This window comes from Bos taurus, chromosome 13 (genome assembly GCF_002263795.3).
Source record: "Bos taurus isolate L1 Dominette 01449 registration number 42190680 breed Hereford chromosome 13, ARS-UCD2.0, whole genome shotgun sequence".
In the NCBI taxonomy this organism is placed as follows: domain Eukaryota; kingdom Metazoa; phylum Chordata; class Mammalia; order Artiodactyla; family Bovidae; genus Bos; species Bos taurus.
Window position 1 is genome coordinate 53,798,140 of NC_037340.1, and position 27,740 is coordinate 53,825,879.

At 61.2% G+C, this 27,740-nt stretch overlaps 3 protein-coding genes across 12 annotated transcripts; 2 read left to right on the forward strand and 1 right to left on the reverse strand.

The window, feature by feature from the left end:
• The first annotated feature begins 83 nt into the window (after nt 1–83).
• Nucleotides 84–6,120, forward strand: RGS19 (regulator of G protein signaling 19). Of its 6 annotated transcripts, XM_025000762.2 has the most exons (7): nt 84–152; nt 596–733; nt 3,257–3,363; nt 3,572–3,693; nt 4,848–4,922; nt 5,001–5,253; nt 5,326–6,120. In XM_025000762.2, the coding sequence occupies exons 3-7, from the start codon at nt 3,334–3,336 to the stop codon at nt 5,515–5,517; spliced, it is 672 nt and encodes a 223-aa protein (XP_024856530.1). In that variant the 5' UTR covers nt 84–152; nt 596–733; nt 3,257–3,333; the 3' UTR covers nt 5,518–6,120.
• An 802-nt stretch (nt 6,121–6,922) lies between these two features.
• TCEA2 (transcription elongation factor A2) lies at nt 6,923–14,374 on the reverse strand. Of its 5 annotated transcripts, none has more exons than NM_001075329.1 (10): nt 14,167–14,272; nt 11,303–11,365; nt 10,888–10,993; nt 10,078–10,168; nt 8,922–9,052; nt 8,653–8,709; nt 8,158–8,312; nt 7,943–8,089; nt 7,298–7,369; nt 6,923–7,122 (listed from the first exon to the last, which is right to left on the reverse strand). In NM_001075329.1, the coding sequence occupies exons 1-10, from the start codon at nt 14,236–14,238 to the stop codon at nt 7,114–7,116; spliced, it is 903 nt and encodes a 300-aa protein (NP_001068797.1). In that variant the 5' UTR covers nt 14,239–14,272; the 3' UTR covers nt 6,923–7,113. The 5 variants fall into 5 exon arrangements, with proteins under 5 accessions (NP_001068797.1, XP_024856204.1, XP_024856207.1 ...); XM_025000436.2 differs by having other exon boundaries at nt 6,926–7,122; nt 8,922–9,067; nt 14,167–14,374; XM_025000439.2 differs by adding an exon at nt 13,484–13,641 and having other exon boundaries at nt 6,926–7,369; nt 8,922–9,067; nt 14,167–14,248.
• A 10,917-nt stretch (nt 14,375–25,291) lies between these two features.
• On the forward strand, nt 25,292–27,148 carry SOX18 (SRY-box transcription factor 18). The gene is made up of 2 exons (NM_001075789.1): nt 25,292–25,748; nt 25,896–27,148. The coding sequence occupies exons 1-2, from the start codon at nt 25,391–25,393 to the stop codon at nt 26,705–26,707; spliced, it is 1,170 nt and encodes a 389-aa protein (NP_001069257.1). The 5' UTR covers nt 25,292–25,390; the 3' UTR covers nt 26,708–27,148.
• Nucleotides 27,149–27,740: the final 592 nt, after the last annotated feature.

A 27,740-nucleotide genomic window follows, 5' to 3' on the forward strand; every position in this document is an offset into this window, starting at 1 on the left:
TCCCCGCGCGAGGAAGTCCCGGCCCCGCGCTTTGGGGAAGTGCGGCCGAGGCGCCTGCGCACTGAAGCCTGCGCCCTCTCCCCGACGATCCGGCCGGACCTCGGAACGCGCGGGCCGGCGGCTGAGGCGCGAGCGGCTCGGGAGCGCGGCCGGTGAGTGCGCGCGCGCGGCGCCCAGGACGGCGGCCCTGCCCGTCCGGCCCGGGGCCCGTGGGCTGTGCGGGGCGGGAGCTTCGGAAACCAGCGCCCAGATCCGCGCCCCAAGGACTCCCGCCGCGGGGTCCACGTGGACCCTGGGCCGCGGCGGGACTGGATGCAGTCCCCGCGCGTGGGGGAGGGGGCGTTGCAAGCGGGTTCCCCTTTTTCTGCAGCTCAAAGCCTGGGGAAGTGATTGCTCAAAGTGGGGGGGGGGGGCCGGAAGAACCCAGGTTTCCGCGTCTCCCGTCCCCCCTTCAGCCTGGTGGGGAGGGGCCGAGGCGGGACACCCGTACTGCCCCCGCCCCCACCCCGCTGGATCTGGCAGCCAGTCATCCCCGCCAGTCGGAGGGGAGGCGCTGCGCCCCCGGCCCGAGCTGATCGGGGGCTCCTGGCGCCAGCCTCGCTCCAGAACGCGCAGGAGGACCTCCTGCCGTCTGACTTGAGTCCTGCTGCTGCAGTGCACGCCCCTTCGGCAGCCAGGGTGGGGCCCAGAGCGACCTGGCCCCTCCCGCCCCCACCTCGCCTTTGGGTCGCTGGTGAGTGGGGCGCGTGGCGAGTTCCTTGAGGGTAGGGTGGGGGCGTCAGAGGCCGGAGAAAGGGGCAGACTTCTCCAGGCCAGACCCTATTAGCCTAGAGAGGGAGAGAGAGAAGTGGGTTGCCCCTGCCATCGCAGAGGTGGGCTGGGGCGAGGGTCACCAGGGCTAGGAAAACTGGTCTGCCTTGGAGCCGCTAGGCTGGGACTTCCCTACCAGCCCAGTGGTGGAGGGGCGGGGGCGAAGCAGACAGGAAAGGTGCTGAGGAGGATGAGAAGAGAATGGAGCCCCTCTGGCAACCCCCCTCACAAAGGTTATGGCATTTTTTCCTGGGATTGTCACATTTTCTTATTCTTTTTTTGGACTGGGCGGGCTCGGGGACGTTCTTTTTCCTTCTGTGGAGCAGAGCAGCAGTTGCTCCCGAGGGAACCTCTGTCCCCAGAGGCCAGACTTACTGCCCGTCCAGCTTCTCCCATCCTAGACTTAGGGGCCAAAGCCTGGATGGGGCTGGGGAAGGAGAAGGAGCCCCCTTCCACATGCCCGGATGAGGGGCAGGAGCACTGATACTGATCCTGTAACCCCACCAGGAGAGAGAGCAGGTGCCCCAGAGGCATAAGTGGTCCCAGCCGGCCTGGGGATGGTGCAGGGAGCCAGGTCCAGGGGTGGGCGACAACGTCCAGGGCCTACAACCAGGGCAGAGGGGCGGCCTCTCCCTCTCTCTGCCACAAACTCAGCCCCCAGCACCTGGGCGCTGCACTCTCAGGCAGGTCCCCTCCTCCAGTTCAGAGCTGATTGGGAGAAGGCAGCCTAGGGAGTTTAATCTTCAGGGAGCTAGGGGGCGGTGGGGGGGAATTGGGGCCCTGCCCCCACTCACAGTGGGTGGAGATGCAGAGGAGGAAGAGCCGCTCTGCCTGGGGAAGTCACAGCCCGACTGGGGTACAGCTACCAGACCTCAGAGGTTGCCACACCCCTTCCTTTCCCTAGAAACTTGACCCCTGCGGGAAGGCAAGCTGTGGGGCTGCTGTTTCCCCATCTTGTCTGTTTGCTGGAAGCTTGAGGGTCCACCTTCCCATGATCCAGGGGAAGCCAGGCCAAGACCCCATGGGCCCCTACACCTGGCCCCCAGATCTGGGTCAGGGCAGGGGCCTCTGCATGCTTAGACTGAAGACAGGGGTGCCCTCAGCGTGCATATCTCGGGCTGTCACCTCTGAGCACCAGCACCTGGCCAGGAGACGGGACGCTGGGGTTGCCCAGCCAGTGACCGCCCTGGGGCCCATCCTGCAACATCGTTTTCCTCTCCTGCCATCGCAGACCCCAAGAGGCCAACTGAACCAAACAGGCACTGAAAGGCCAAAGCTGAGGAATGGAAGCGGGGTGGGGGGGGGGGCGGGGTGCAGCAGAGAGAATGTTCATTTAATGAGAAAATAAAGTGAAACCAAGTCGTGAGCCTCTCGCGGCGGGGTTTCAGAAGGTCCGCGCCCCAGACACGCCAGGGGCCGCCCCTGGGCGGGGGAAGGGGGCGGATGCCTCACCTGGGCCGAGGTGGGGGTGGGGTGAGGGCAGGTGGGAAGGCGTTCAAAACTGCCTCCTGGAGCCTGATTGGCCGCCCTCGGTCCCCGCGTTCCCAACAGGGGCCGCTCATCCGGGTGGGACTGGGCACCCCCGGCACGCCCGCACTGCGGAAGGGGAAGGTTCGCCCCGATGCCGCTCCGAGCGGAAGGGACCCCGCGGCTCCTACCCGCCCGGGAGCAAGACGCGCCACCACCCGCCTGCGGCAAGGCCTGGGGCCGCAGCGGTTTCCGCAGCCTGGGGGTGGGGAGGGGAAGGGAGGCTGGGAGACCCGGAGGTGCCAGTCGAAGGCTGGGTGCGGAGCGAAGGTTGGGTGCGGAGCCAGCGTCCGGGCTGAAAAGGCGGTGGTGCCTGGCGGCTCTCAGCCCTCTTCAGCCGTGCCTGCTGCACTGCCCGCACCTTCAGGACGTCCTGCTTCAGCCCCAAGTCCTACTCCCGTGCTCCGTGCCACAGGCCTGGTCTGCTCCCTCTGCGGAGTCCCTGGGAGCAGGTGGGAGTCCTCCAAGGCCCCGCAACCCTTCCCAACTCCTGGTGGGAAGCAGCCTCCCCACCTCTCACCACTCATCCCCTGGAAAACCTGGGATGGAGGGAGCTGGGATGGAGGTTCCAAATGTCTACCACCACCCCTGAGAGCCTCAGTCTCTGGGGGCCTGCAGCCCCCTGGGAGGGGCCAGGAGCCGGAAACCAAGAAAGAGGAACCCCTGCTTCCGGCTTTCAGGGAGTGAGCAGATGGGGGTGTCCCAGAACCTCCTGTGGAGATCTTGTCTGGGGTCTCCTCCTTCCTGATCCCCATCCCCTCACAACTGCGGTGTAGACTAGAGTGGGGGTTGGGCCTGGGCAGAGTAGTCTGAGGTGGGAGGCCGGGGAGGCAGGTAGGGAGAGACTCAGAATGCCTGGCAGGGTGCCAGCCAGGGCGGGTGTAAGGTTCTCAGTGAGAACCCCGGCCTCTCTTCTCAGACCCCCAGGCTGTGGTGACAGAAACAGGTGTCCTGGAACAGGCACCACGGAGCCCTGGCAACCTCCTCCACCCATCCATGCCCACCCCACCTGAGGCCGAGAAGCAGGTGGGCTGCCTCCACCCTGGCCTCCGCCCCTTGGGGGGTGGGGGGGCTAAGGGCATGACTAGGAGTTCAGAGACCCATGGACATCTGGGAGGTCACAAGGGTCATAGTCCTGGGAGGGAGCGTGGCGTCCAGTGGGCAGTTGGGGCTGGAAAGCGGGTGGTAACCATGGGCTCTGCCTGGAGGCTGAGGCAGCCCTGTCTTCCCCCAGCAAACAGGGCCAGAGGAGGCGGACCAGCCCCCCTCGATGTCCAGTCATGATGCGGCTCCCCCGGCTCCCCCCAGGCGAAACCCCTGCTGCTTGTGCTGGTGCTGCTGTTGCAGCTGCTCTTGGTACGTGGGCCTGGGGATGCTTGATAGGCCTGGTGGGGAGGGGGCGCTGAGCAGACCTAGGATCCAGGACCCTGATCCTTAGTCCTTAGGAGGCTTTTGAGGCATCACCTCCAAGTAGGGTACCCCTGCCACCCACAGCACTTATCCAGGGGCTTGGTGACTAGTGGTCAGTGCAGGTGGTATCCACATGCAGGCACCTGGCGTGCATGTGCGTGTGTGTCTCTGCTGTAAGTTAGGGCGGTATGTGTGTCTGTCTTGTCTCTGTCTGTCTCTGTAAGCTCATCCAGACTGGCCCTGGGGACTAAAACAACAAGACAAAGCAGGTCCTACAGACAGCATCAGGTGGAGGGGCTTTGAGCGGAAACCTGGCCCCGGGACAGTCGGTGGGTGGGGGCAGGCACTGGGCCTCCAGGGGTGAACTAGTTTCTGAGCACATAGGGAACCTGTTGGGGGTTTTGTGGCTCAGAGGCATATGGCTCTTTACAGGTTTTCAGTCCTTGGCTGTTGAGTAGACAGTGCTGAGGGGACCCAAGTGGGGATCAGCCAACCAGTGAACAACTGAGACCTGAGCCCATGCCTGAAACAGAGAAACTGCCTGGGGTTAGGGATGGGAGGCCATGAACTGTTAGGACCCACTTAACCTTTGCCTGTAGGGACCAGGAGAGGAGTTTGGCATGGCATCTGAAAGGTGGGGTAAGGAGGGAACTGAGTTCTGTCCAAACCCTGAGTCTGAGATGTCCTTAGCCGTATCACTGACCCTGGTGAGAGGTCTGGCTGGAGGTGTGGACTTGGAAGCCATCACCGATGCTGCGCCCGGAGCTAAGGAGGGAAGCAGATCGCCTGGGGAGAGTCAGGGGTCAGACACACGGGCTGGGCCTTCACCACATCAGTGGGGTCTGTAGGAAAAAGCAGCGAGGGTCTAGGTCAGGCCAGGGAGGGAGGGAGGCAGACACCTGGGGCCTGTGAAGCCCCGAAGGCAAGAAGACGTCCCAGGGCGGGACCAAAGGCTGGGAAAGAAGCAGACCCACCTGCGACGGGTTCACCCGTGTGTTGAGAACCCCGAGGCCTCCTGCCCGTTCTAACACCTGTGTGCGGAGTGTCCTGCACGCATATGTGTGCCTGGAGGGCAGTGCCACCTTCCCCTCTGCCCGCAGGAACGAAGAACGGAGGCGGGCCTGGCGAGCCTCCCGGGAGAGCAGGCTGCAGCCCCTCCCCAGTTGTGAAGTCTGGTGAGTCTGCCCCTGGGGCTCTGCGCGGGAGGGGGTGGAGCCTGATGAAGCCGGCTGATGCCCGGATGCCCTCCGCAGCGCCACGCCGACGCCGACGCCGACCCCGACCCCGGAAGAGGTGCGGAGCTGGGCCCAGTCCTTTGACAAGCTGATGCACAGCCCCGCGGGTCGCAGTGTATTCCGGGAGTTCCTGCGCACGGAGTACAGCGAGGAGAACATGCTCTTCTGGCTAGCCTGCGAGGAGCTCAAGGCCGAAGCCAACCAGCATGTGGTAGATGAGAAGGCCCGGCTCATCTACGAGGACTACGTGTCTATCCTGTCCCCCAAGGAGGTGCGCTGCGTCGGGCCCAGGGTGGGAGGGTAGGGGCGTCTCCGCGCCCCTGACCGTGGCCCCGTCCCGCAGGTGAGCCTGGACTCCCGGGTGCGGGAGGGCATCAACAAGAAGATGCAGGAGCCGTCGGCGCACACGTTCGATGACGCACAGCTGCAGATTTACACGCTGATGCACCGAGACTCCTACCCCCGCTTCCTCAGCTCCCCCGCCTACCGCGCCTTGCTGCTCCAGGGGGCCTCCCAGTCCTCCAGCGAGGCCTAGGCTGCCCACGTGGCCGCCCAGATGTGGGACGCCTCCCGCGGCAGAGACTCCTTTCACGGGAGCGCTTCAGCAGGTGTCAGGAACACCCACCGGGCCCAGCACCCCGGGGTGGTCCCAGGCAAGAGTGGCAGGTGCAGCGCCAGAGGCCCCTTGCCCACCTGGGGGACGCAGTGTACCAGGGTCCTGCTGAGAGGCAGGCGTGAGTGCCTCTGGGCCCAGGCGACCTTTCTTGAATCAACCACCCCCTGCCTCTGGCCACGGAGTCCTCCTGCTGGGGTTCGCACGTGGGGAAAGGAGGTACCCTCCCTGGAAGCATCCTGGAGCCACAAACCTCACAGGGTCCCTGGGAAACCCTTTCGTGGACAGCAGGCCTTCTGTTTAGTTCTGTGATACAAGGAGACCTCTGCCTGGTGCCGTATGCACCCCGGGATTAGACTGAGGACCTCAGAACTAGGCTCAAGGCAGCAGGACCGGATTTCTCTTTTATATGGTCATTGAGTTTAAACCAGGAAATATGGCACTGTGTGTCTTATCAAAAAAAGAAAATGTTTTCATATTTAACTCCGCTCCTCTTACTCCCAAAATAGAATATTATTGAAGATATTTTTAAAGCAAAAGTCTTTCCTCTCTGAGAGGATGAGTTGTCTGGGACCCCCAGCAGGGGAGCAGCCCTGCCCAGTGCAGGGACCAGGTGCTCAGCCCTCCCCATTTGAGGGCCTGTGATCAGGCAAGTGCAGCCCCCAAGGCACCTTGCCATCAAAGCTGGCAACACAAGAGGTACTGGCCAGGTCCTCAGCAGGCAAGGTCCCTGGCAGGTATCAAAGATTGTCTCCAGAGGCCGGGGCAGGACACTGACAAGGTGACGTTTCTGAGAACCTGGGTGCCAGGCAGTGGCACCTATACTGTGTCAGAGGCCCCACAAGGCACAGGCTTGTCCCTCTGATCCCTGAATTTCCAGTTGGTAAGCAATTCAGAACTGCACCAGGGCCCAGGACCCTCATCAGGGGTCCACCCCCATCCACACTGCCTCCACAAGCAGTGGGGCAGGGGCATCCTGAAGGGTTGCAGGCAGGCACAGCTGTGGGCCCAGATTTCACCTCCCTGCATGATCCCTTGACCCTAAGCTGCAGTACCTGGAGAGATCCTGAGACCCTGGTCCTCTGTGCACCCAAGACCCCTCCCCCCATTCATGCTATGCATGCCCAGCCCTGCCCGGCCATGGGCACACACTGGCTCTTCCCTCCAGGGCTGTCCCACCAGGCCAAGCCTGTGTCACATGGCCCCAGGTGGACTGTTCCTACAGCAGCGGGTGGTGGGGGTGACAGACCAGAAGTGAGGGGATGGGGACCCAGCTTGAAGCCCAAGTTTGTGCATGGCCCACCAGGACCAATGGCTAGGGACAAAACGGTGGCAAAAAGAAACATTTAATGATTTGAAGGGAAAGGTGCACTGCAGGTAGGACAGAGGGCAGGGTGTGCTGCCTTCTGAGGGCAGGTTTCCAAGAAGCTATGTCTGTATCTGTCAGCAGAGGATGGGGAAAGGGCACTGGCCAGCACTGGCCATGGCCCAAGGCTGCAGGCACACGTGCACAAGGGCTCAGCAGAACTGCAAGAAACAGACAAGAGGCAGCATCCATGTGGCCTGCAGGACCCCAGAGGGCAGGAGGCAGGGCTATCCACCACCTTCACAGCTCCCAAGAGACTGGTCGGCATGGCCATCCCCGAATTCACACTTCAGACAACCACCTCCAAAGAACAGGACGGCCTGGGCTCACCCCTACCTTCCAGCGGTTCCCACACTCATTGCAGACAACGAAGGTGGTCATGGGCTCATCAGAGCTGCGGGTCTGCACCTGTGGGGAGGGTCGTGATGGTGGGGTACCCAGCTCCAGGACCTCAGTTACTGGCAGCTGGAGGGCCCTGGGAGCAGGACTTCCCTGGAGTCACAACCTGGGGAGCACCCCCTACATCTTCAGGCAGCACTGGCCTCATGACACCTTGGCCCTCTTGGATGACCTGGGCTGAGCCTACCCAGCGACCCCAACCTTGGAGCCACCCCAACTGCTTTCTGCTTACAGGGCCCCCTGACATCTCTTGGGGCCCCATCAGTGTCTACCTCCATGACTCAGTGTATTCCCACTGCCACTACCGGGCACCCATCCCCCTGCCAGCAGCAACACAGTTGGGCCAGGCCCCGCCAACTTTAGTGACTCAGAGCACACTATACCCACCACTGAAGGCTGCTTACTGGGGACCTTGGCAAGGAGGAGGCCTTAAGGGTGAAGGCAGCTTCCAGCCCCGTCAAAGGCTAAAGTCAGACCCGAACCTCAGCATCTCTCACACAGCGTACCCCATATGCGTCCATGCAAGTGGGACCCAGCTGTCAGCAAGGGCAGGGCAGGGCCCCAGAGGCAACCAGCGCTTACCTGCGTGTAGGTGCAGTTCTTCTTTCTGCACTTGCCACAGGTAAACAGGTCCGTCTGTGTGCCACCTGTGCGCGCCATCTGGTGCTCACGGATGGCCTCCTTGGTCATGGCCTTGCGGATCTCCTTCAGCTCATCGCTAGCCATCTCCTAGGGCGAGGGGCACATGCTTAGCCCGCAGCCCCCAGGGCAGCCCCCTGTGCCCCTGGTAGGCTCACCTCTGAGGTCATGACAGCAATCTGCTGGGGCGTGATGGCGCCACACAGCACCTTGCGCCGCAGGCCGGGGTTCTTGGCATCCTTCAGGTTGGAGAGGCGGCTCCGCACACGGTTCTTGTACTTCATGTCTGTGTTTCCCACATCCCGGAAGATACGTACGGGTGTTTAAGGACCTGTCCCAAAGCCAACGCCCTGCCCTCCAACCCGTCCCTGGGCTATTGAGGGCCTCTCCATGGGGACCGTGTCAGAAAAGCCAGCAACACAGGGTCCTGACACTGACACATTCCTGGCTGAGGCCCAACTGCAGGCGCAGGGTCTGGGACCCAAGTCCACTGCAGGCGTGGTCAGACTCCATAGGGTCTAGGAGGGCCCCCGACTGCCCAACTCCCTGTTAAGGGGACCAAGCAGTGGCTGCCAAGGGAACTGGGCCTGGTTAACCCTGCAACCCCCAGAAACTGCAGCCCACCCAGCGCCCAGCCCCCATACAAAGGATATATTCTTCGATCTGGCCCGCCAGGCACTCGCAGTCTGCACCAATGGCCACGTGGTCATCTGTAAGAAAGAGCCCTGATAAGCTCTAAGAAAGAGCCCTGCCAGCTCTAACCCCCACACCTCAACCTGTGTGGGATCCCCACCCCCAAGGGCAGCAGCCACCAGCTGGATTCAGGCCTCTGCAGGCAGGCAGGGCCCAGGCCTGGGAATGGAGTGTGTGTCAGGAGCCAGGACCCTGAGGTGTGCTGGGTGGCCCCAACCCAAGCACTCACGGTCTGTCTGCAGAGCAGCGGTCAGCATCTCACGACACTTGGTTCGCACAGCGTCACAGGTGACTGGCACCGGGGGAAATGTGGTGATCCTTGGTGTCGAGGGCATCCTAGGCAGCTCTGGCCTCTTGCGGCTGGAGAGAGGCCCACTCGGGCCACATGCACCCCCATGAGATGCAGTCCCCAGAAAAGCCAACGTCACAGCCACGATGCCCCCAGACCTCGTCTGCTCCACTCTGACAGCAGCCCACAACCCTGCCCATCTGCAGTCAGCTCCAGTGTGTCCATGCAGTCCAGCCAGAGGCAGTGAGGCTCACTGAGTGGGGCACAATCCCAGACAGGGTCTCTGCCTCAGGGAGGCCTGGAACATGGGGCCACAGTGCCTGAAGCAGACTGCCAGGTCGGGGCTAGGGGTCATCCAAAACCTGGTACCACTACACAGGTAGCCCCACCCCTTGCAGGTCTGGGCACCCCCTGTATCCAGCCAGCCCTCCTCTCACACTCCTGGATCTCGTGACCCCATGATCTCCATGGAAGTCAGTGGAAGCAGGCAGCTTCCTGGAGGAAAAACAACATGTGCAGGTGGGCGGATGAGCCCACATCTCTACAAGGCCATGCCATGGATTCAGGGTCAGCTTTTCCTGGCCCTTGGCCACTGCTGCCCAGTGAAGTCAAGAGCACAGCTGCCTCTCAGCCACAGCCATCACCAGGGCGGCAGAGAGGCCTCATGGCTCCAGAACCTGCATCACGCCACAGGCTGGGGCATCCCCAGGGAAGGAGGGACCAGCATCAACAGACACCAGGCCAAGGGGGATATCCAGAGCTGGCCAGTGAGAACCACCCCTGGACTTGGCCTGGAGCTGGGGATGAGAGCAGCAGCCTCCCCCAGGCCTGCTCAGGGTGTGTGTCAGCTGTGTGCACCCAGGCAGACTCAGCCTCCCCTCAGATGCTCGGGGATGAAAAGACCCAGAGGAATCTCTAGGGGGTCAGTGTGCAGCAAGAGGCTAACCCCAGGGAGAGTCCCTTCCAAGGAGTGGGAAGAACCAATGTGTTTTAGGGACCTCAGCTCCCCCACCCCAGGGCTCCCAGAACTCAGCACCTTGGTCTGCCGAGAAAGCGGGGCCATGGAGGGGAGGCATGTGCCTTCTGGACGCGCTACCTGGGGTCCTGGGCCTCGGAGGCCTCCTTGGAGGACGACGTGGGCAGAGACCCGCCCCTCCTCCGCTCCCTGGCTTTGGCGTCTGAAGCATCTACAGGTGCCAGGAAAGAAGGAAGGGCTGGCCGGGAGAAGGCAGACCAGGAGGGCAGCGCAGGGCCAGCGAGGCGGGCAGACCACCACCAAGGCACCGCCCCAGCCCTCGGACCCTGCCTCCAACCCCAGCTTCCTGCTGAAGACCAGGGTCCTCTCTCCCGGGCCAATGAAGGTCCTGGAAAGGCCTCCTGAGTACAGAAACTCTCCATAGAGTGACAGTCCCCAGAGATGGAGCCCAGGACATGCAGCTCTCTTTCCTGAGGGTTTGGACAGAGCCCAGGAGGAGCTGGGAAGGTAGGGGCACCTCGGGGTCTGGTGGTGGCATCCCAGTCGCCCCACAGCCCCACTTCCTCTGAGTGGCTGCAGACCACCCCCCATCCTCCTCTTAACCCCATGTCCTTCCTACCTGTTCCTCCTCCATCTCCCCTCCAAGCTCTCCTGCCTCAGGTCCGGGGCTGCCCCCTGGCTGCCCTGACACTTTTCCCCACGTGACCTCCCCCAGCTCCCCCTCAGGTTCCCCCTCCAGGGCTCAGAGCAGTCCCCCTCCACCTCTCCCCTCCCTCCTCATGGGGCCCCTCTCCTCCTGGTGCTTCCTAGACTGGTCACTCCCTGCTCCAGGACAGCACAGCTAGCACCCTACCCAATGCTGCCCAGCGAAGGGCCAGAGTCTTGGGTGCCCCTTGCCCCCGAACTCAGCCCAGGCTGCTTGACCCATACCCAGGAGCTTCTTCCAGGACTTGATGAGGGACTTGGCTAGTGTGACGACCTCCTCGTCCGAGCTCTGCTTCCGCAGGGCATTGACGGACATGCCAACACGGGTGGACTGCAAGGCAAGTGGCCAGGCTGGGGGCAGCGGGCAAACCCTCCCCACAGACCCATGGTGACTCCCACAGGGCAAGGCTGGGGACCAGTGAGGGGAGGGGGCACCGTTCCTGAGGGTGACCGTTCCATTTGCATGAGTCTCAGTGAGAAACACCGTCGGTTTCTCATGAATGCCCATTCCTATCTCATGGGGCAACAGAGAAAGGCAGGGACCGTTTCCTCAGGGGCAGGGATTCATGCCAACCGAAAGCAGGGCGGGGGCAGGAAGCCCCGCCAGGTGCTGGGAGCTGGGGGGCTCGTGGGGCCCTACCTGCAGCAGATGCAGTGTGACAGGCATGGCCTTCAGCTCCCGCAGCAGGTCCATGGCTCCCTCCTGGAAGAAGGGAGGACCCACGTAAATGACTCTCAACTCTCGGTGGGCGAGCCCACCTCATCCTACACATGAGGGTTGGGGGAACAAACACAGGCAGTGACAATTTGGAGACCCACCTGGGTCAGATGCCCCGGGAACGCAGGCATGATATAGGAAGCGGCTTTGCACTTAATCCCAACCCACCACCGCAGGGCCAACAGGGGAAAGGGCCACAGCTCTCCCTGGCAGGGGTGCCATACCAGGAAGAAACACAGCCCTGAGAAGTGCCCACTCCTGCCTGGTCCCATGTCCTCCACCCACGTAACTCTGGCAGCCTCTCCTCAGCGCCCCTTGCTGAGGCCAAGACCTCAGGGGCCTCTCCTCTCCTCACATCAACCCCCACACCCTACTCACTCCCTCCAGCTGTGTCACCTCGCCTGGCCCAACAGAGCCCTGTCTCCCTTCTCTGACCAGCACTCTCGCCCACGTCTGCTTCCTCCAGGGCGCGCGCGCGCGCGCGCACACACACACACACACACACACACACACACGAGCCACAGGACGCCACACAGACAGCTCCCTGGGGCCCTTCAGGACCTCTGGCCCTGCTCCTCCCACCACCAGCAACACACCTGCCCCCATCTCCTCGTAGAGCTCTGCTGAAACCACAGGTCTGTAGTGAGGGGGAGGCCTTGCACCACCCCACCGCTCTGGGCTTTGCCTTCCTCCACAGAAGCCTCAGGGAACCCACCAGTGAGGTTTCACGTGTGTGTGTCTGAGGACATGGGGGAGGCAGCCACCCAAGGCAGCCTAGCTGTGGGAGAGGCACAACCTGCCCCTCCCCAAACTGGATGGCATCTCTGCTCAGGCTGCAGCCTCCCCCTCATCACCCTTGGCAAGTCCTGCCCCTCGGGCTGCAGAGTCCAGCCCTATGGTAAGCTCCTCACGGGACAAACGGTCACCAGAGACAAGGGCACAGCGCAACTTAGCAATCATCTTCCCCAAAATGGAGCCCCAGGCTGCAGGATACCAGCTTTCTGATGCCTCCGGAACAGGGAGGCATAAAACAGGATTCCCAGTCATGGCCCCCTACTCCCCAAGGGGCCTTGAAGGCACTGGGACCCACCAGAAGTCTCTGCCGGCTCTCACTCACCGGTCCATGGTGCCTCAAACCTCCTCACACCCTTCCCAGTCTATACCTGTCCCCCCTCCTCATTTTCCCCTGGGCTTCCATCCACGCGGTGTTCCACCTAGGTATCCCCTCCCCTAGCCCTGCCTGGCCCCACTCAGTCCTCCGTGGGTCCCCTGACCCATCTCTGCCCCGACCTGGGGGGCATTTGTTTTGTCTCCTCTGGGGAAAGCAACTTTTTTCTCTTGGCATCTCTGGAAACAGCCATAGACGTTCCCACACCCCTGCTCTGGGCTGCCCACTGCCTCCCAGGGGTGTGAACATGGTGCAGGGTTTGGGGATGAGGCAGTGCTGTTGCTTGATGGATGAATGACAGCACGGGGACCAGCCCCCTCCACCGCCTGTGTGGAGAACCCTGTCCAAAGACCAACTCAACCATGCTCAGCCCAAAAGCCAGCCCCAAACCACCAGTGAAGGCACACAGCCCTGGGGTGGTTGGGCAGGCATCTTAAGCTCCAAGCTGAACCTCCCCCACAACTCCCACCACCACTCGCCCACCCCAGGAGCTGAGTCTGGGGAGAGAGCACGTTTTGTTTATTGAGCCTCTCTAGGAGCAGCAGGACCCCCTCCAACCCTCGAGGCAGGTACCACTGAGTAAAGATGCTTCCTGTGAGGGTACACAGGTCACCTAGGCCCAAAACTGAGAGAGGCCTGGAACTGGAGGCCCAATTCTAGGCCCTCTGAGCCCCAGCTAAGTTTTTCCCAAAGATTCACTGTCCTAGGGACAACGGAGGACCAGCCCCACAGCGAGCATGGCTGGCTGGAGTCCGCAGCCCCGGGATTCCCAGGGCAGGCTCAGGGCCTCCAAGGGCTCTTTCCCGAGGTGCCTACGCATTTACCCACTCCCCAGGAGCTGCTGGCTGAGCCATGGCTATGGAAGGGAAAGAATTTATTAGGGCAACCTGGTTCTTGGGTGACTGAACAGACAAGGAAAAAAAAGGCCTTCCCACCCAAGAAAGCCCTCTGGCCGGCTGGCTGGAGAAATGAGACGTCGGGGCCGCCGCAGCCCCAGACCAGGCAGAGGTAGGGGAGGCGCCACAGCTCCAGGGAACAAGGGGTCCAATCTCACACTCCAAACTCTTGAAGGCGGAGAAAGGATGTGGGAGACCTAAGGTGGGACAGAGGGCTCTGAGTCGGGGTGGGCCTTGGCAGGGAGTTCTGGGGGACTCCGAGGATGCCTAGGATGGGCAGGAGGAAGGCCAAGGCGGCGGGCGGCCAGTCAGGGCTGTACAGGCCCGGACTTCAGCGAGGCCTGGAGGGGCGGGGCCGAGGAGGGTCTCCGCCAGCCCGGCCTCCCAAGGGGGTCTGGAGTGAGGGGTGGTAGCGGGCGAATCCCAGGCCTGCGGGGTCTCAGCCTGACAGTTGGGGTCTGAGTCCAAACCGGGTGGTTCCCGGGACAAGGTCCAGGTCGGATCGCGGCCTCTGCCGTGGGTGCGAGGTGAAGGGTAGGGCTGGCCCAGGATGGGGGTCTCGGCCTCTGGCGGGGGTCTCCCCGCGTCCTGAGAGTCTCTGCCAGGGCGGAGCCTCGTCCTGCCCTTCGAATGGTCACCGCGACCCTGACGGGGGCTCGGCAGGCTCGGCGGGGGCTCGGCGGGGCGGGGGTCCCGGGGTCCTGACGGCCCGCGCCCCTCACCGCGCTCTTCTTGGTCACCATCTTGTCCAGCCTCCGGGCGATCCGCGCTATCTCCTCCTCCTTGCCCATCATCGCCTTGGGGGCAGGGCCCCCAGTGCCCGCCGTGCCAGCCTCAGCCTCCCGGCCCGGACCCCGGCCCCGGCAGCCGCAGCCTCCCGCACCCTCCGCAGTAGACGCAGCCCCGCCACGGGCGGGAGACCCTCCGTTCAAACCCCCGGCCCCCGCGACGCCGCGCTGCATCTTGGGACATGTAGTTCCCGCTTCCGCCCACCCTGCAGGAGCCGGCCCCGCTCCCGACCACAACTCCCAGGAGCCAGGTAAGGCGCGCAAGGCATCCTGGGAAGTGTAGTTCTGATGCGGGCCGCCGCCCAAGGCCTGAACACGCGCGGGCCGGTTAGTCGGAGGAGGGCGCTGCGGCAGCGCGGGACCCGGCCGTGAATAGGGGCCGCAGCGCCGAACGCTGCACTTTCCTCCGGACACCGCGCGGGGGCGACCCGAGTCCGACTGCAAGAGGCCGCTAAGGCACGCTGGGGTCGGTCCCCTCTCCCCACCCCTTGAGCCCTCCTTCGCCACCTTCTTCAGTCCAGGGGGCCGCTGCCCGACCCCAGTCCTGCGCGGAACCCCTGAGCGCTCTGGCCGGAATTGTGGTCTCGGGGACCCTGGAGGCCTCAGTCACTCAGTCACTTCAGTCGCTCAGTCCTGTCCGACTCTTTGCGACCCCATGGACTGCAGCACGGCAGGCCTCCCTGTCCATCACCAACTCCGGAAGTTTAGTCAAACTCATGTCCATTGAGTCGCTGATGCCATCCAACCATCTCATCCTCTGTCGTCTCCTTCCCCCGCCTTCAATCTTTCCCAGCATCAGTGTCTTTTCAAATCAGTCAGTTCTTTGCATCAGGTGGCCAAAGTATTGGAATTTCAGTTTCAGCATCAGTCCTTCCAATGAATATTCAGGACTGATTTCCTTTAGGATTGACTAGTTTGATCTCCTTGCAGTCAAGGGACTTCCAAGAGTCTTCTCCAACATCACAGTTCAAAAACATCAATTCTTCAGTGCTCAGCTTTCTTTAAAGTCCGACTCTCACATCCATACATCACTACTGGAAAAACCATAGCTTTGACTAGACGGACCTTTGTTGGCAAAGTAATGTCTCTGCTTTTTAATATGCTGTCTAGGTTGGTCCTAACTTCTTTCAAGGAGCAAGCGTCTTTTAATTTCATGGCTATAGTCATCATCTGCAATGATTTTGGAGCCCAAAAAACTAAAGTCTATCACTGTTTCCACTCTTTCCCCATCTATTTGCCATGAAGTGATAGAACCAGATGCCATGATCTTAAGTTTTCTGAATGTTGAGTTTTAAGCCAACTTTTTCACACTCTTTTTTCACTTTCATCAAGAGGCTCTTTAGTTCTTCACTTTCTGCCATAAGGGTGGTGTCATCTGCATATCTGAGGTTATTGACATTTCTCCCAGCAATCTACATTCCAGCTTGTGCTTCATCCAGCCCAGCATTTCTCATGATGCACTTTGCATATAAGTTAAATAAGCAGGGTGACAATATACAGCCTTGACGTACTCCTTTCCCTATTTGGAACCAGTCTGTTGTTCCATGTCCAGTTCTAACTGTTGCTTCCTGACCTGCATACAGATTTCTCAAGAGGCAGGTCAGGTGGTCTGGTGTTCCCATCTCTTTCAGAATTTTCCACAGTTTGTTGTGATCCACACAGTCAAAGGGTTTGGCATAATCAATGAAGCAGAAATAGATGTTTTATGGAACTCTCTTGCTTTTTTGATGATCCAGAGGATGTTGGCAATTTGATCTCTGGTTCCTCTACCTTTTCTAAATCCAGCTTGAACATCTGGAAGTTCACGGTTCACGAACTGGTGAAGCCTGGCTTGGAGAATTTTGAGCATTACTTTACTAGAGTGTGAGATGAGTGCAGTTGTGCAGTAGTTTGAGCATTCTTGATGTTGAAGCTGAAACTCCAATACTTTGGCCACCTGATGTGAAGAACTGACTCATTTGAAAAGACCCTGGTGCTGGGAAAGATTGAGGGCGGGAGGAGAAGGGGACGACAGAGGATGAGATGGTTGGATGGCATCAGCGACTCAATGGACATGAGTTTGAGTAAACTCTAGAATGTGGACAGGGAGGCCTGGCATGCTGCAGTTCATGGGATCATAGAGTCAGACACGACTGAGCGACTGAACTCAACTGAACTAAACTTGAGCATTCTTTGGCATTGCCTTTCTTTGGGATTGGAATGAAAACACCTTTTCCAGTCCTGTGGCCACTGCTGAGTTTTCCAAATTTGCTGGCATATTGAATGCAGCACTTTCACAGCATCATCTTTTAGGATTTGAAATAGCTCGACTGGAATTCCATCACCTCCACTAGCTTTGTTCATAGTGATGCTTCCTAAGGCCCACTTGACTTCACATTCCAGGATGTCTGGGTTAGGTGAGTGATCATACCATTGTGATTATCTGGGTTATGAAGATCTTTTTTGCATAGTTCTTCTGTGTATTCTTGCCACCTCTTCTTAATATCTGCTGCTTCTGTTAGGTCCATACCATTTCTATCCTTTATTGAGCCCAAATTTGCATGAAACGTTCCCTTGGTATTTCTAATTTTCTTGAAGAGATCTCTATTTTTTCCCATTCTATTGTTTTCCTGTATTTCTTTGCACTGATCACTGAGGAAGGCTTTCTTATCTCTCCTTGCTATTCTTTGGAACTCTGCATTCAAATGAGTATAACTTTTCTTTTCTCCTTTGCTTTTCGCTTCTCTTCCTTTCACAGCTATTTGTAAGGCCTCCTCAGACAGCCATTTTGCTTAATCCCCAGCACTTTATCCTGGTTTGTTCTGGGGAGAAATCAGATGGGGTCTAGCCTCGAGGCTGGCTCCCTAAACAGTGATGGCCCAGACCCTGCCCCAACTGGCGCCTCCACTAAGGTTGAGTCGCTGTCTGGCATGGACCCTTCTTGACAGCACAGGTGATGCTTCTGAGAGGCCTTTCTTGATCCTCTCCTTCTGACTCTAGTGTTAGGGACCAGAAGCGGTTTGTTGGACATACATCTGCAGTGCTTTGCTGTATGCTGACCATATGGGTTGACACTCTCCCCCCTGTGCTCCAGGCTTGTCAGAAGCCATGGCTGAGCTCAGCATCTCCAGAGGCAGGGCCCTACCCACATCTTCAAGGTCCCTGGCACTTTCCTAACCCCATCCAGTGCCGGGGTTTGAGTGAGGGAGGCTTCCAATGTGTGGCTGGGTTGGACGTTTTAAGCCACAAAGACTCAAGCGTGACCTCTGAGCTGGTTAAGAAGGAAAAGCCTTGCCCCTTATCCCCCAGGGTGGATGGGGCCTGGAGGTTTTGTCCTCTGTCCTCAAATGGCAGAGGCACAGGCCTCCCAGCCAGCCCAGTGGACACTGAACATTGGGCACCCCAAGGAGGGCAGGGATTTGAGGGACTGGGGGCTGTATTACAGGGGTTTGGAGTTTGTCCCCCAGCCAGTGACCATATACAAGCTGCTAAAAGGGGCAGGGGTGACCACAAGTCAGGGGCCAACTAGGGGGATGGGGGAGATGGAAACAGGGCAGGTCTGTGAGCTGAGGAGGGAGACTGGGCCAGGTGGGAGGGAATAGGACAGGGTATCAACCTGGGAGTCAGAGACCATCCCCTGGCAGGAAAGAAACCCCATAGGAAAGCCTCCCAGTCGCCTCTGCATTGCTCTTCAAGGGATGCATACTGTCCCTTCAGTTATGAGTGAAGCCGTGAACATATCACAGCAGGGCCAGGACTGACCACAGCACAGACTAGAGCCCCTTCATGTCTCAGCCATTGTGCTGATGCCCCCAGCATCCTGACACAATCACTGCTGCCCTGAGCTGCACCAATAAAGAAGCGCTTGGGTTCTATATCCCACAGTTTAGAAAATAATTTTCTTTTAGTGTAATTGTTTCCATGTCAACCTGGGCTCTTACTTTGGGACAGGGAGGCAAGAGGGGGCTGTCAGCTGAGCACAAGGGCCCTGCCCTAGCCCGGAGGAAAACCCACCTCGGGCCCTCCTACTCCTCCCTCCGACAAGGACCACAGAGACAGCTCATGAGGAGCCAGGCATGGCTCAGAGGCTCTTGACTGAGGCCACCAAGGCTGCGGATGAACAGAGACCAAGACACCAGTGATCAGGAGGTGTGGGAGGAGGGAGGGTGATTGGGAAGAGTGGACAGGCAAGTGGGGGTGGGTGACAGGGGAGGTGGGGGCTTCCCGGCTGGACCTGGGGACTATAGCCCTTTGCCCCATGACGGGAGCCCTGAACACTGACAAGGTGCAGTCCCATATGGAAGCCACCACCACAGGGGGAGGAGTGTGACGCCATGCAGGGTCCAGGCCCGGTGACCTGTCTTGTGGCCTGCAGGCCCCAAGCAGATGCCTCTGGGTGGCGGGAGTGAGCCACAGATGGCCTGTGGGCCAGGGCCCTCCACCCCCACCCCTGCCAGGCCAGGAGGTCCAATTGGTTCTGGCCACAGCCATGAAGCAGCCCAGGTGAGATTGTGGTTAGTCCTGGAGAGAGACCCTCATGTGTGGATTCTGGGGGTGAGTCCCACTCTGGCCAGGGCTCAAGCTGGAGTAGTAGTGACTGAATAACCCCCAAACCCCTGACTCTCCATCCTAGAAGTCCCTGGTCCCGTCATGAGTTCATGACCCCCAGAACCTTTCTCAGGACAGTCACCATCCACCCAAGACCCCTTGGACCCTACTGAATCTTGGGAACTTCCTCCTCCAAGGCATTTCCCCCAGCAAGCTGCCTGGGCCCCCAGATCCTCCCCACCCACCCCCCACCAGAAAGCTGTGCCTGCAGGGTGACCTCAGGACTGTGAAGTGAACCTGGCTGTACCCACAGCAGGGTGCTCACTGGGGCTCCAGACCCCACATCCTTTTTGCTGTATCTGGGGTACTGGCACACAACCCAAGTCACGCAAGGGTTGTGTCCCACCTTGCAGGGGTCTTCCACACTTGACCCCTTTATGGTGAGAGATTCATGGGTCTGCCCACAAGGGCCCTACTCCGTGGGGAGCCTGGCCTGTCCCGGGGGCTCTGTGGGCAGATGCAGCCCTGACAGTGGCCTGGGGACACCCCAACAACACTTCAAGGTCCATCCCACACAGACAGGCTGCACTATTGGCCCAGAGGCCTGTCCCTCCCCCATCCTCAGACCACGGAAACATCGGAAGCTCAGGCCATTTATTTTTCTATTTGTGTCCGCATGCTTGCCTGCCCAGAGCTGGCCATGACCCCCGCAGGTCGAATCCTGCTTCCCTTCTGGCTGGGGCAGGGGCCTCGGTGGGAAGCCCAGCGCTGCCAAACTCACATGGAGCCCCCTCCCCCTTCCCATGGCCACAGGGGTTGGGCAGGGAGATGTCGCAGTCCCAGAAACCCCCATTCCCTCTGCTGTGCTGTGGGCAATGCTTCCCTGACCCTGGTGCCCAGCTGTTTCCGCGCCTTATTCCATCAGGCCCTCTAGCCCAGCTGTGGGCCACAGGGCTCTGACCCCAGCCAGTCCCATTCAGGCCTCCCTCAGGTCCTGGCCTCTGAGCTCAGGCAGGGTGGTGACCAGGGACCAGGTCCAGCCCAAGTCCTCCATCCTGCATGCCAGTGCACATCTCATCTGGCCAGTGCTCTCTCTGGGCCTCAGTCTCCTGGTCTGCAGAATGGGAAGAAGTACCGCCCCCAGCAGCCTCTCCTGGAAAGTCCCAGCCCCGCCCAGGGATTGGCCCAGGCCCAGCTCCCTCCCCCAGAAGCAGCACTTTGGGGAGGCAGGAGGCACCCCCCAGAGGCCAGCAGCAGAGGCCCTGGCGGCCTGCTCCAGGCTCGCTCTAACAATGCGCTTCCCCCACACAATTCCCAGAAACACCGCCCTCCCTGCCCTGCCAGCCCGCCAGGCTGGCGGCCACTCCACCCTCCCCCTCCCCAGGGGCTCCAGCAGAAGCAGGGTCAGGGGCCCTGATGAAAGCAGGAGGTCTAACTCACAGGGGTCCCCAAGGCAGTGCCTCCCAGGGGTCCAGGCACACAGCCCTTCCCTGGTGGAGAGAAACAAAGGAAACTCCTTTAGGGGCAGCAGACCAGGGGGCCCAGGAGCCAGGCCCCATTCTCAGAGCGACCCCTGCCTTCTCTGCGGGTGGAGAGGTGGTGAGTACTTCCTTCTGCCTGCACTGGGCCACCTCCCTCCACACAGCAGCGTGGAGTGAAGAGCTAAATCCAGTCACGCTGCTCCTCTGCTCAAAACTCTCCCAAGCCCCCATGTCTTCTTCAGAGAAGAAAGCAAGACCCTCCAGACCTCCCACAGCCCTGGTCCCCTCTCCAGCACGAGCCTGCCCCAGGGCCTTTGCACATACTATTTTCTCTTCACAGAACACTCTTCCCCGTGTCCCTTCCTTGCTTTCACGTACTCTTCAGGGTTGGCTCCACGGTCCCCTCCTGAACGGATAGGCAGTGAGCACCCTGACACAGCCCCTCTCTCTCCTTCACAGCCTAGCACCCTGGATTCTGACTTTTTGTGGATTTGTTGATTTGTCTGTCACTCCTACAGAACAGAAGCTCCCCACAAGCAGCACTTGGGTCTGTTTTGTTCGCGGCTACACCTCTATCTCCTAAAACAGGGCCTGACCTATTCAGGTGGGTCAGTAGCCAATGGGTGGATGGATGGGTAACTCCTGAGCCTGAGAGAGAAGGGGCGGCTGGTCCCCAAGACACAGGCCTGCCTTCCAGCCCAGCTAGCAGTCACAATCGGTTGGACCATCAGAGCCACTTGTTACCAAAGCCAGGGCTTCAGTAGAAAAGAAGCACACAGTGGCAGTGCCCACCAGGCCCCGTGGGCCAGTGACCACCTGGAGGGCTTGGCTTTCCTTCCATGCTTCCCAGGGCAAATGAGGACTGTCAGCAGAGCCTGGCAGGAGAGAAGAGGGGCTGGGCCAGCCCAGAGCAGGGTAGTCATAGGGTGGGGGCTCAGGATACCCAAGTGCGTCAATATACAGCCCCCCAGCCAGGGCACACAGAGAGCCCATCTCTGTCCCACCAAGAGTCTCCAGGGAACCAGGGCACCACTCCTGTATCACCCAGGCCTGGGGCGCCAAGGTCTGAGCAAAGACGCCTTTCCAGCGGCTGCCTGAGCCCGGATTGACTGGCATGGGGGTGGAGCCAAGGGCAGAGCAATAGGCCTGGCAGGCTAGCTGTGCCGGACAACTGGACAGACAGAGTGTCTGGCGCCTGCTCAGCCAGGCTGGCCCTCCACTCTCTCCTCGCAGCTGTGGCCTTCCTTCCTGAGCTGGTGTTTCCTGGCTCCTCCCTACTGTTGCCATGGAAACTGAGAGCAGCCTGGGGGCTCCCCCTGACCCCCCCGCCTGGTTCCCACGGAGCCCCCGCTGAGCACCAAGAGAGGCCCACACAGAATGCAGGACACTGGAGGACAACCATGGCCACAATGCCCCAGGGCTCGCCCTGCTTGGGACCCCAGCTCCGATCCAACACAGCGCCCCTGCCGGACCCTGACACCTGGGACATCCACAAAAGTGATCTAACATGACCGGCCACAGCCCATTTGCCCCGGTGAAGCCACCGTCCCAGAGGGCTCCTCACACAGGCTACATTCGGTGCCCCCACCCCCAACTCACAAGTCCCCTTCAACCCAGAGAAGCCCCCCCACCCACCTGGTCCTGCTAGTCTGAAGCACTCAGGGGCAGACCCAAACCCTGCACCACAGCCCTGGGACCTGCAGGGGTGCCATTCTCCCACATGCCCCACAAGCACCCCCACGAGCACACTGACACCTAAGTTCCTAAACCACCCAGCTCTAACCAGGACTTCCAGGTCCCCACGACAGTGACAGTGGCAAATTGTGCCCTGACCCCTGCACTTCTGAGACACTGCCCTGTGAGTGTGAGCACCGCGCCAGGTCCCTTGCACCCCATGGCCCTCTGCACACCAGGACTGAGAGCAGGAAGGTATGGGCTGGACAAGCCAGCCACCTCAAGCCTGAGCTCCAGCGTCCCCCAGGATTAGGCCTGCTGCTAGGCGAGTCATGCATGCACATGGGGAGTGTGCCCACTTGATTCTAGGCCATCGGGTGGCTTCCCCACCCCCATCCAGCCTTTGGGGCAGCTTCAAGGACAAACAGGAGGATCTGGGCCAGGCCTGAGCCCCAGTCTCCAGGACCACAAGGCAGGGCCTGAACTGGGTGGCCTGGCTCCAAAGCCCAGGAGTCAGGAGACCAGAGACCTTTCCACCTGGACCCGTAACTGATGGGGACCCTGCTCCCGCCCTCTAGGAGAAGGGTAGTTCTGCCTCTAGGGACTCAGTAATTGGTCCCAGCCCCGCTACTGCTCCTGCAGCAAGCCAGGCCTGGGTGGCTAGGAGCCTGTGAGGTCTATGCCCCGGGCAGTGCCTGGGAGGTCTGCCACCCCCAGAGCCCAGCAAATCTCCCACTCAGAGGCACTGAGGGGATTACCCAGAATCCCTTGCAGGCTTTGCCCAGAGCCTAGGGGTCCAGTCCAGGCTGAGAGAGGGAGTGGGTGGAGGGCCAGGAAGGCAGTGGCCACTGGACGCCCAGGCCAGCCCCCGCTCACAGAATAAGCTTGCTCACCAGCCCACATCCTGTCTGGGGAGACGGGGGGCTGCAGACAGGACCTCCCAAAGTGGGCAGCAGCAGACTTGGACCAGGTGGGTCCTGGAGACATAGTAACGTCCTCAGACTGTGGATGGACTGGGGGCCATAGCTTGGTGGCCAGAGAAGTCTTTGGGAACTCCTCCCCTGGTGGATGTCCAGGGCCAGGCCTCCACTCCCCACAGGACCTCATCTCCTATGGCAAAGTCCAGCCTCATCCTCACACCTAGGCAGACAGACACGGACACACAGACCACATACCGACACATACCTCTGATGCCCAACTGGTCACACCCACGACAGCCCTTCCACAGCCCGGGGTGTATCCCCAGCCCTGAGGCTCCAAGGTCAGGGCCACCCTGACTGCAGCTCCCACCCCACTGTTTTCCCATCTGGATGGTGGGCCAGAGCTAATGTCAGCCTTGCCAGGCAGCACACAGAGGAGGGAGCCTGACCCCGAGGAGGTGGAGGTCACCTCAGGAGGCTCTCCCCTGCCTTGCTGAACCCCAGTTCATAGGACGTGACAGCCGGACACCTGAGTGCTGGAGCTCAGCCAAGAGGGAGGGTCAGTGGCTGGCGCCAGGCGAAGCAGCCCTCCTGGGGGGTGGGGCCCTGGTGGTGAGGTAATTCTGGCCACGGAGCTACCAGCAGCTTGAGTTGCTAGGCTCTCAGGGACTGCAGGGGGCCAGGCAGGGCCCTGAGGGAGCCAAAAATCCACCACAGGGTCAGGGGCTGGAGTGGAGGAACCAGAAGCCACCTTCCCAAGCCCAGTGGTGATCAGCTCAGGCTCCTGCTGCTCAGGCTGAGCCAGGCCTTTGACCCCAGACCACACCCAGAAGGCTGCAGGGCGATGTCACCTCTGCCAGATGCTGGTCCCATGGACCCATCCTTCAGCCCAAGTCTTTCTCACATGTCTCTTCTCCCAGCCCCAGTCCACCCACATTGGTCAAAGGGAAACAGTCACATCTGGGAGAGGCTGTACACCCGTCCACCCTCAGGCCCCCCATTCTTGTCTACCCGCCAGGAAAAGCCAATCTTCCCCCCAGACTCAATGGGACCCCCTCAACTGTCCCCAGTCCATCAGCATGGGCTCAGTGTCCATGAATTAGGCGCCAGAGCCTGGGAGATGTAGAAACCTGATAGCAGCCACCCAACCCTACATGACAGAGCCTGCGCTGCGGATGGAATGCACACACAACTGACCTCATGGCGGAGGACCCCTGTGGGGGTGCTGGCCTCTCCCCAGGACAGCTCAGGAGCAGCAGCTTGTGGGAGCTGTCAGACCCACAGGGGACCTGCCCCCTCATAAGCCCTGACTGTGGCCTAGAGGGACTACCAGGGACAGAGGATCCAGGAGTTCTGGCCACCCACACCTAGGATCACCATCACCTGAGGTCACTCACTATGAAGCTCTCAACACATGCGATGGGGCTCCTGACGAGGTAGTGGAGCTACAGAGCTCACAGACTACCAGTGGATGTGCAGGAGGGAAACTTATCCTACACCCCCAACACACACACACACTCACAGCCCCCTTAGAACCACCCTCAGCATGGGGGCAGGGGAGCAGCCTGCCTGGGGAACACCCGTCAGGGTCTGGGAACCCAGACACCCTCTGGAAGGGGTGGGAAGGGACTTCAAGGAGGCTGGCAGCTCCTCTGGACATCCTCAGGGGTCTGAGGGCCCAGGGGAAGGCCCCTCTTCCTGCCACCTGACCCAGCCTCACTTCTGCAGCAGCGCTGGCCTGACCCACTGGACTGGGTAACCAGTACTACAACTGGTCAATCAGGCTCTGGGGAGGGGGATGAGGCGCTGGGCTCCACCCACTGGACCCCTTCCCTTGCTCTGCTATAGGTGCCTGCCATCCACCTTCTCCTCCAGGTACTCAGCTGCTGCGGTTTGCCGATTTTCAAGCGCTTGCGAGTGCGGTGGGGAACACGGTGAACATCTCCCTTAACCCCATGAATAGACCTGGGGAGCGGTGGGGGTTGGGGGAGGCTCAAAGTTCCCAGAGCTGCAAGTTCCACATGTAGGTGAAGGACGAGTGAGCAGGGACGCCCGGGGTAACTCAAAGCAGCTCCCTCAAGACACAAAGCACTTTTCCCAAGGTGAACTTCCCTTGGAGTCAGAATCTGCTGGGAAGACAGCCGCCCCCGCCCCCAGTTCCTGCCCGGGGGTCTGATTCTGAAAGTCTGACAGCCCCCACAAGGCTGCCCCCTGCCAAGCTTCGGGCCACATCAGCCGCCCTCTCCCACTCAGGGGGGTCTCTCCTTCGGAGCGGGTGAGGGGGGCGCCGCTTCGAGGAGGCCGCAGCGGAATCTCGCCCCGCGGAGAAGAAAGGGAGCCCCCGGGAGGAGGGGGGCGGCCCCGGCCCGCCCCGGCCCGCCCTGTCCGCCACGCCGCCCATTGGCCCCCGCGCTGCTATATCTGGGCGCCCACCCGGCGAGAGGCCACTGCCGTCCCCACCGCCGCCCGCCAGCCCAGCGCGTCCGACCCCGACGTGCCCGCCGCCCACCCTCCGCGCTCCCGCGCTCCGTTCCGCCCAGGCCGCGCCCAGCTGGAATGCAGAGATCGCCGCTCGGCTACGGCGCACAGGACGATCCGCCCGCCCGCCGCGACTGTGCATGGGCCCCGGGCCCCGGGGCCGCCGCTGAGCCGCGCGGCCTCCCCGCCGTCCCCGTCGTCCCCACCGCGCCCGCCGCGCCTGCCTCGCCGCCTAGTCCGCCGCGCAGCCCGCCTCGCAGCCCCGAGCCGGGGCGCTATGGTCTTAGCCCGGCCGGCCGTGGGGAGCGCCAGGGGACCGACGAGTCGCGCATCCGGCGGCCCATGAATGCCTTCATGGTGTGGGCGAAGGACGAGCGCAAGCGGCTGGCGCAGCAGAACCCAGACCTGCACAACGCGGTGCTAAGCAAGATGCTGGGTGAGTGGCCGCGAGGCAGGGGCGGGAGCTGGGGATGGGGGCGGGGGGGGTCCCGGGGGACCTCACGCCGGGGCGCGCGCTGGGCTCGGCTGTCAGCCTGCCAGCTCTCCCGACGGCACCCATCTGACCCGCGCCCGCGGCCCGCAGGCAAGGCGTGGAAGGAGCTGAGCCCGGCGGAGAAGCGGCCCTTCGTGGAGGAGGCGGAGCGGCTGCGCGTGCAGCACCTGCGCGACCACCCCAACTACAAGTACCGGCCGCGCCGCAAAAAGCAGGCGCGCAAGGCCCGGCGGCTGGAGCCCGGCCTCCTCCTCCCAGGCTTGGCGCCACCGCCGCCGCCGCCGCCTCCCGAGCCCTTTCCCGCGGCTACGGGCCCGGCCCGGGTCTTCCGCGAGCTGCCACCGTTGGGCGCCGAGTTCGACGGTCTGGGGCTGCCCACACCGGAGCGCTCGCCGCTGGACGGCCTGGAACCCGGCGAGGCCGCCTTCTTCCCTCCGCCCGCGGCGCCCGAGGACTGCTCTCTGCGGGCCTTCCGTGCGCCCTACGGCCCAGCCGAGCTGCCCAGGAACCCAGGTGGCTGTTTCGGGGCGCCGCCAGCCGAGGCGCTTAGGACAGCGCCCGGCCCCGCCGCACCGCTTTGCGGCCTCTACTACAGCGCCCCGGGCGCGCCGGGCCCGGGCCCCTACCCCGGCCCTCTGTCGCCGCCACCCGAAGCCCCTCCCCTGGAGAGCGCCGAGCCGCTGGGACCTGCCGCCGACCTGTGGGCCGACGTGGACCTGACCGAGTTCGACCAGTACCTCAACTGCAGCCGGACTCGCCCCGACGCCGCCGGGCTCCCGTACCACGTGGCGCTGGCCAAGCTGGCCCCACGCACCATGTCCTGCCCCGAGGAGAGCAGCTTGATCGCCGCGCTGTCCGATGCCAGCTCTGCTGTCTACTACAGCGCCTGCATCTCGGGATAGGTCGTCCGGGGCACTGTGCGATGGCTCTGTCTCTCGCAGGCAGAGTTGCCACTATTTGTCACAGCCCCGCAGGAACCCGCGACGCTGGGCCTTGGCCGGGTCGAGGGCACCGCGACGGGAGGGTCCCCACGTACTGGGGCTTGGCCGGGAAGCCCAGGCCTAGGACGTGTGGGCTGACCCTGCCGGGGCTAAGCTTAATCCTTTTCTTGCAGTGTATTTTCTAGAACTAGGCTGTATTTTTTACTTTGCCTTTTTTATATTCATAAAACAATATATTTAAGTTTTAATTAAACTTTTTCTCCCAAGGGGTTTCAGTGATGCAAAGCACCAATGTAGCAAGGGCTTTTAAAATAACATTTGTTTGCTGTAAAGGAGGAGCCAGGAGCTGGGTCCCCCTGGACCAGGCGAGGCCACAATAAAGCACCTCACCTTTCCTCCAAACTCTAGTGTCTGTGGTTGTTGCAGTGGGGATGGAGGGAGCTGTTGGGGGGGGTCCATCCTTCCAGGACACTACCCCAGGCAGCTGGTGGGAGGCAAGAGGTGTGGGCACTCCTCACCCTCCCATCCCCAGTTCCCTGCCACTCTCTATTTTAACTCAAGCCTAATAAGGGTCAGACTACACCCAGAAATCCCCCCACACTCTCACCCAGATGAGGATTTAACCATCCTCATCTCATCTTTAAAACTTTCTTCAAGCCCAGTGACTGCCCAAGACAGCACCTCTTTCTCAAGGAGGCTGGTGGGGTTGACGCCTGTCTGCAGACCTGACATCCTGGGACCCCAGTCCATCATTCTCACTCAACCTGGTGTCCCAAGAGGCGGTAGCACCATGACCAATCCCTGCGGCCCCCCAGGGTGACCTGTGCAGGCTCTCCAGTGACACAGGGCCAATGACCAGAGCAGGGGGCTCAGGCTTCCCATTTCAAGCTTCCCACATTGGAATCCATCACTCTAGCCCTGTGCCCCGTCCCTGAAGGACCGGATGCCCTTTCCGTACAGCCTCCTTGGTTCCCCCAGCGCTGGGGAGCCCATG

Excerpts from the sequence above, each read along its gene's own strand:
- RGS19 (XM_059892719.1), top strand. The coding sequence starts at position 2,432 with ATGCCGCTCCGAGCGGAAGGGACCCCGCGGCTCCTACCCGCCCGGGAG. Across the intron at positions 2,790-3,256 it reads TGCGGAGTCCCTGGGAGCAG|ACCCCCAGGCTGTGGTGACA; the intron begins GTGGGAGTCCTC and ends CTCTCTTCTCAG. Across the intron at positions 3,694-4,847 it reads TGCTGTTGCAGCTGCTCTTG|GAACGAAGAACGGAGGCGGG; the intron begins GTACGTGGGCCT and ends CTCTGCCCGCAG.
- TCEA2 (XM_025000434.2), bottom strand. The coding sequence starts at position 14,238 with ATGATGGGCAAGGAGGAGGAGATAGCGCGGATCGCCCGGAGGCTGGAC. Across the intron at positions 10,169-10,887 it reads GTCCTGGAAGAAGCTCCTGG|ATGCTTCAGACGCCAAAGCC; the intron begins GTATGGGTCAAG and ends TGGCACCTGTAG. Across the intron at positions 8,710-8,921 it reads CGCTGCTCTGCAGACAGACC|ATGACCACGTGGCCATTGGT; the intron begins GTGAGTGCTTGG and ends TCTTTCTTACAG.
- SOX18 (NM_001075789.1), top strand. The coding sequence starts at position 25,391 with ATGCAGAGATCGCCGCTCGGCTACGGCGCACAGGACGATCCGCCCGCC. Across the intron at positions 25,749-25,895 it reads GGTGCTAAGCAAGATGCTGG|GCAAGGCGTGGAAGGAGCTG; the intron begins GTGAGTGGCCGC and ends CGCGGCCCGCAG.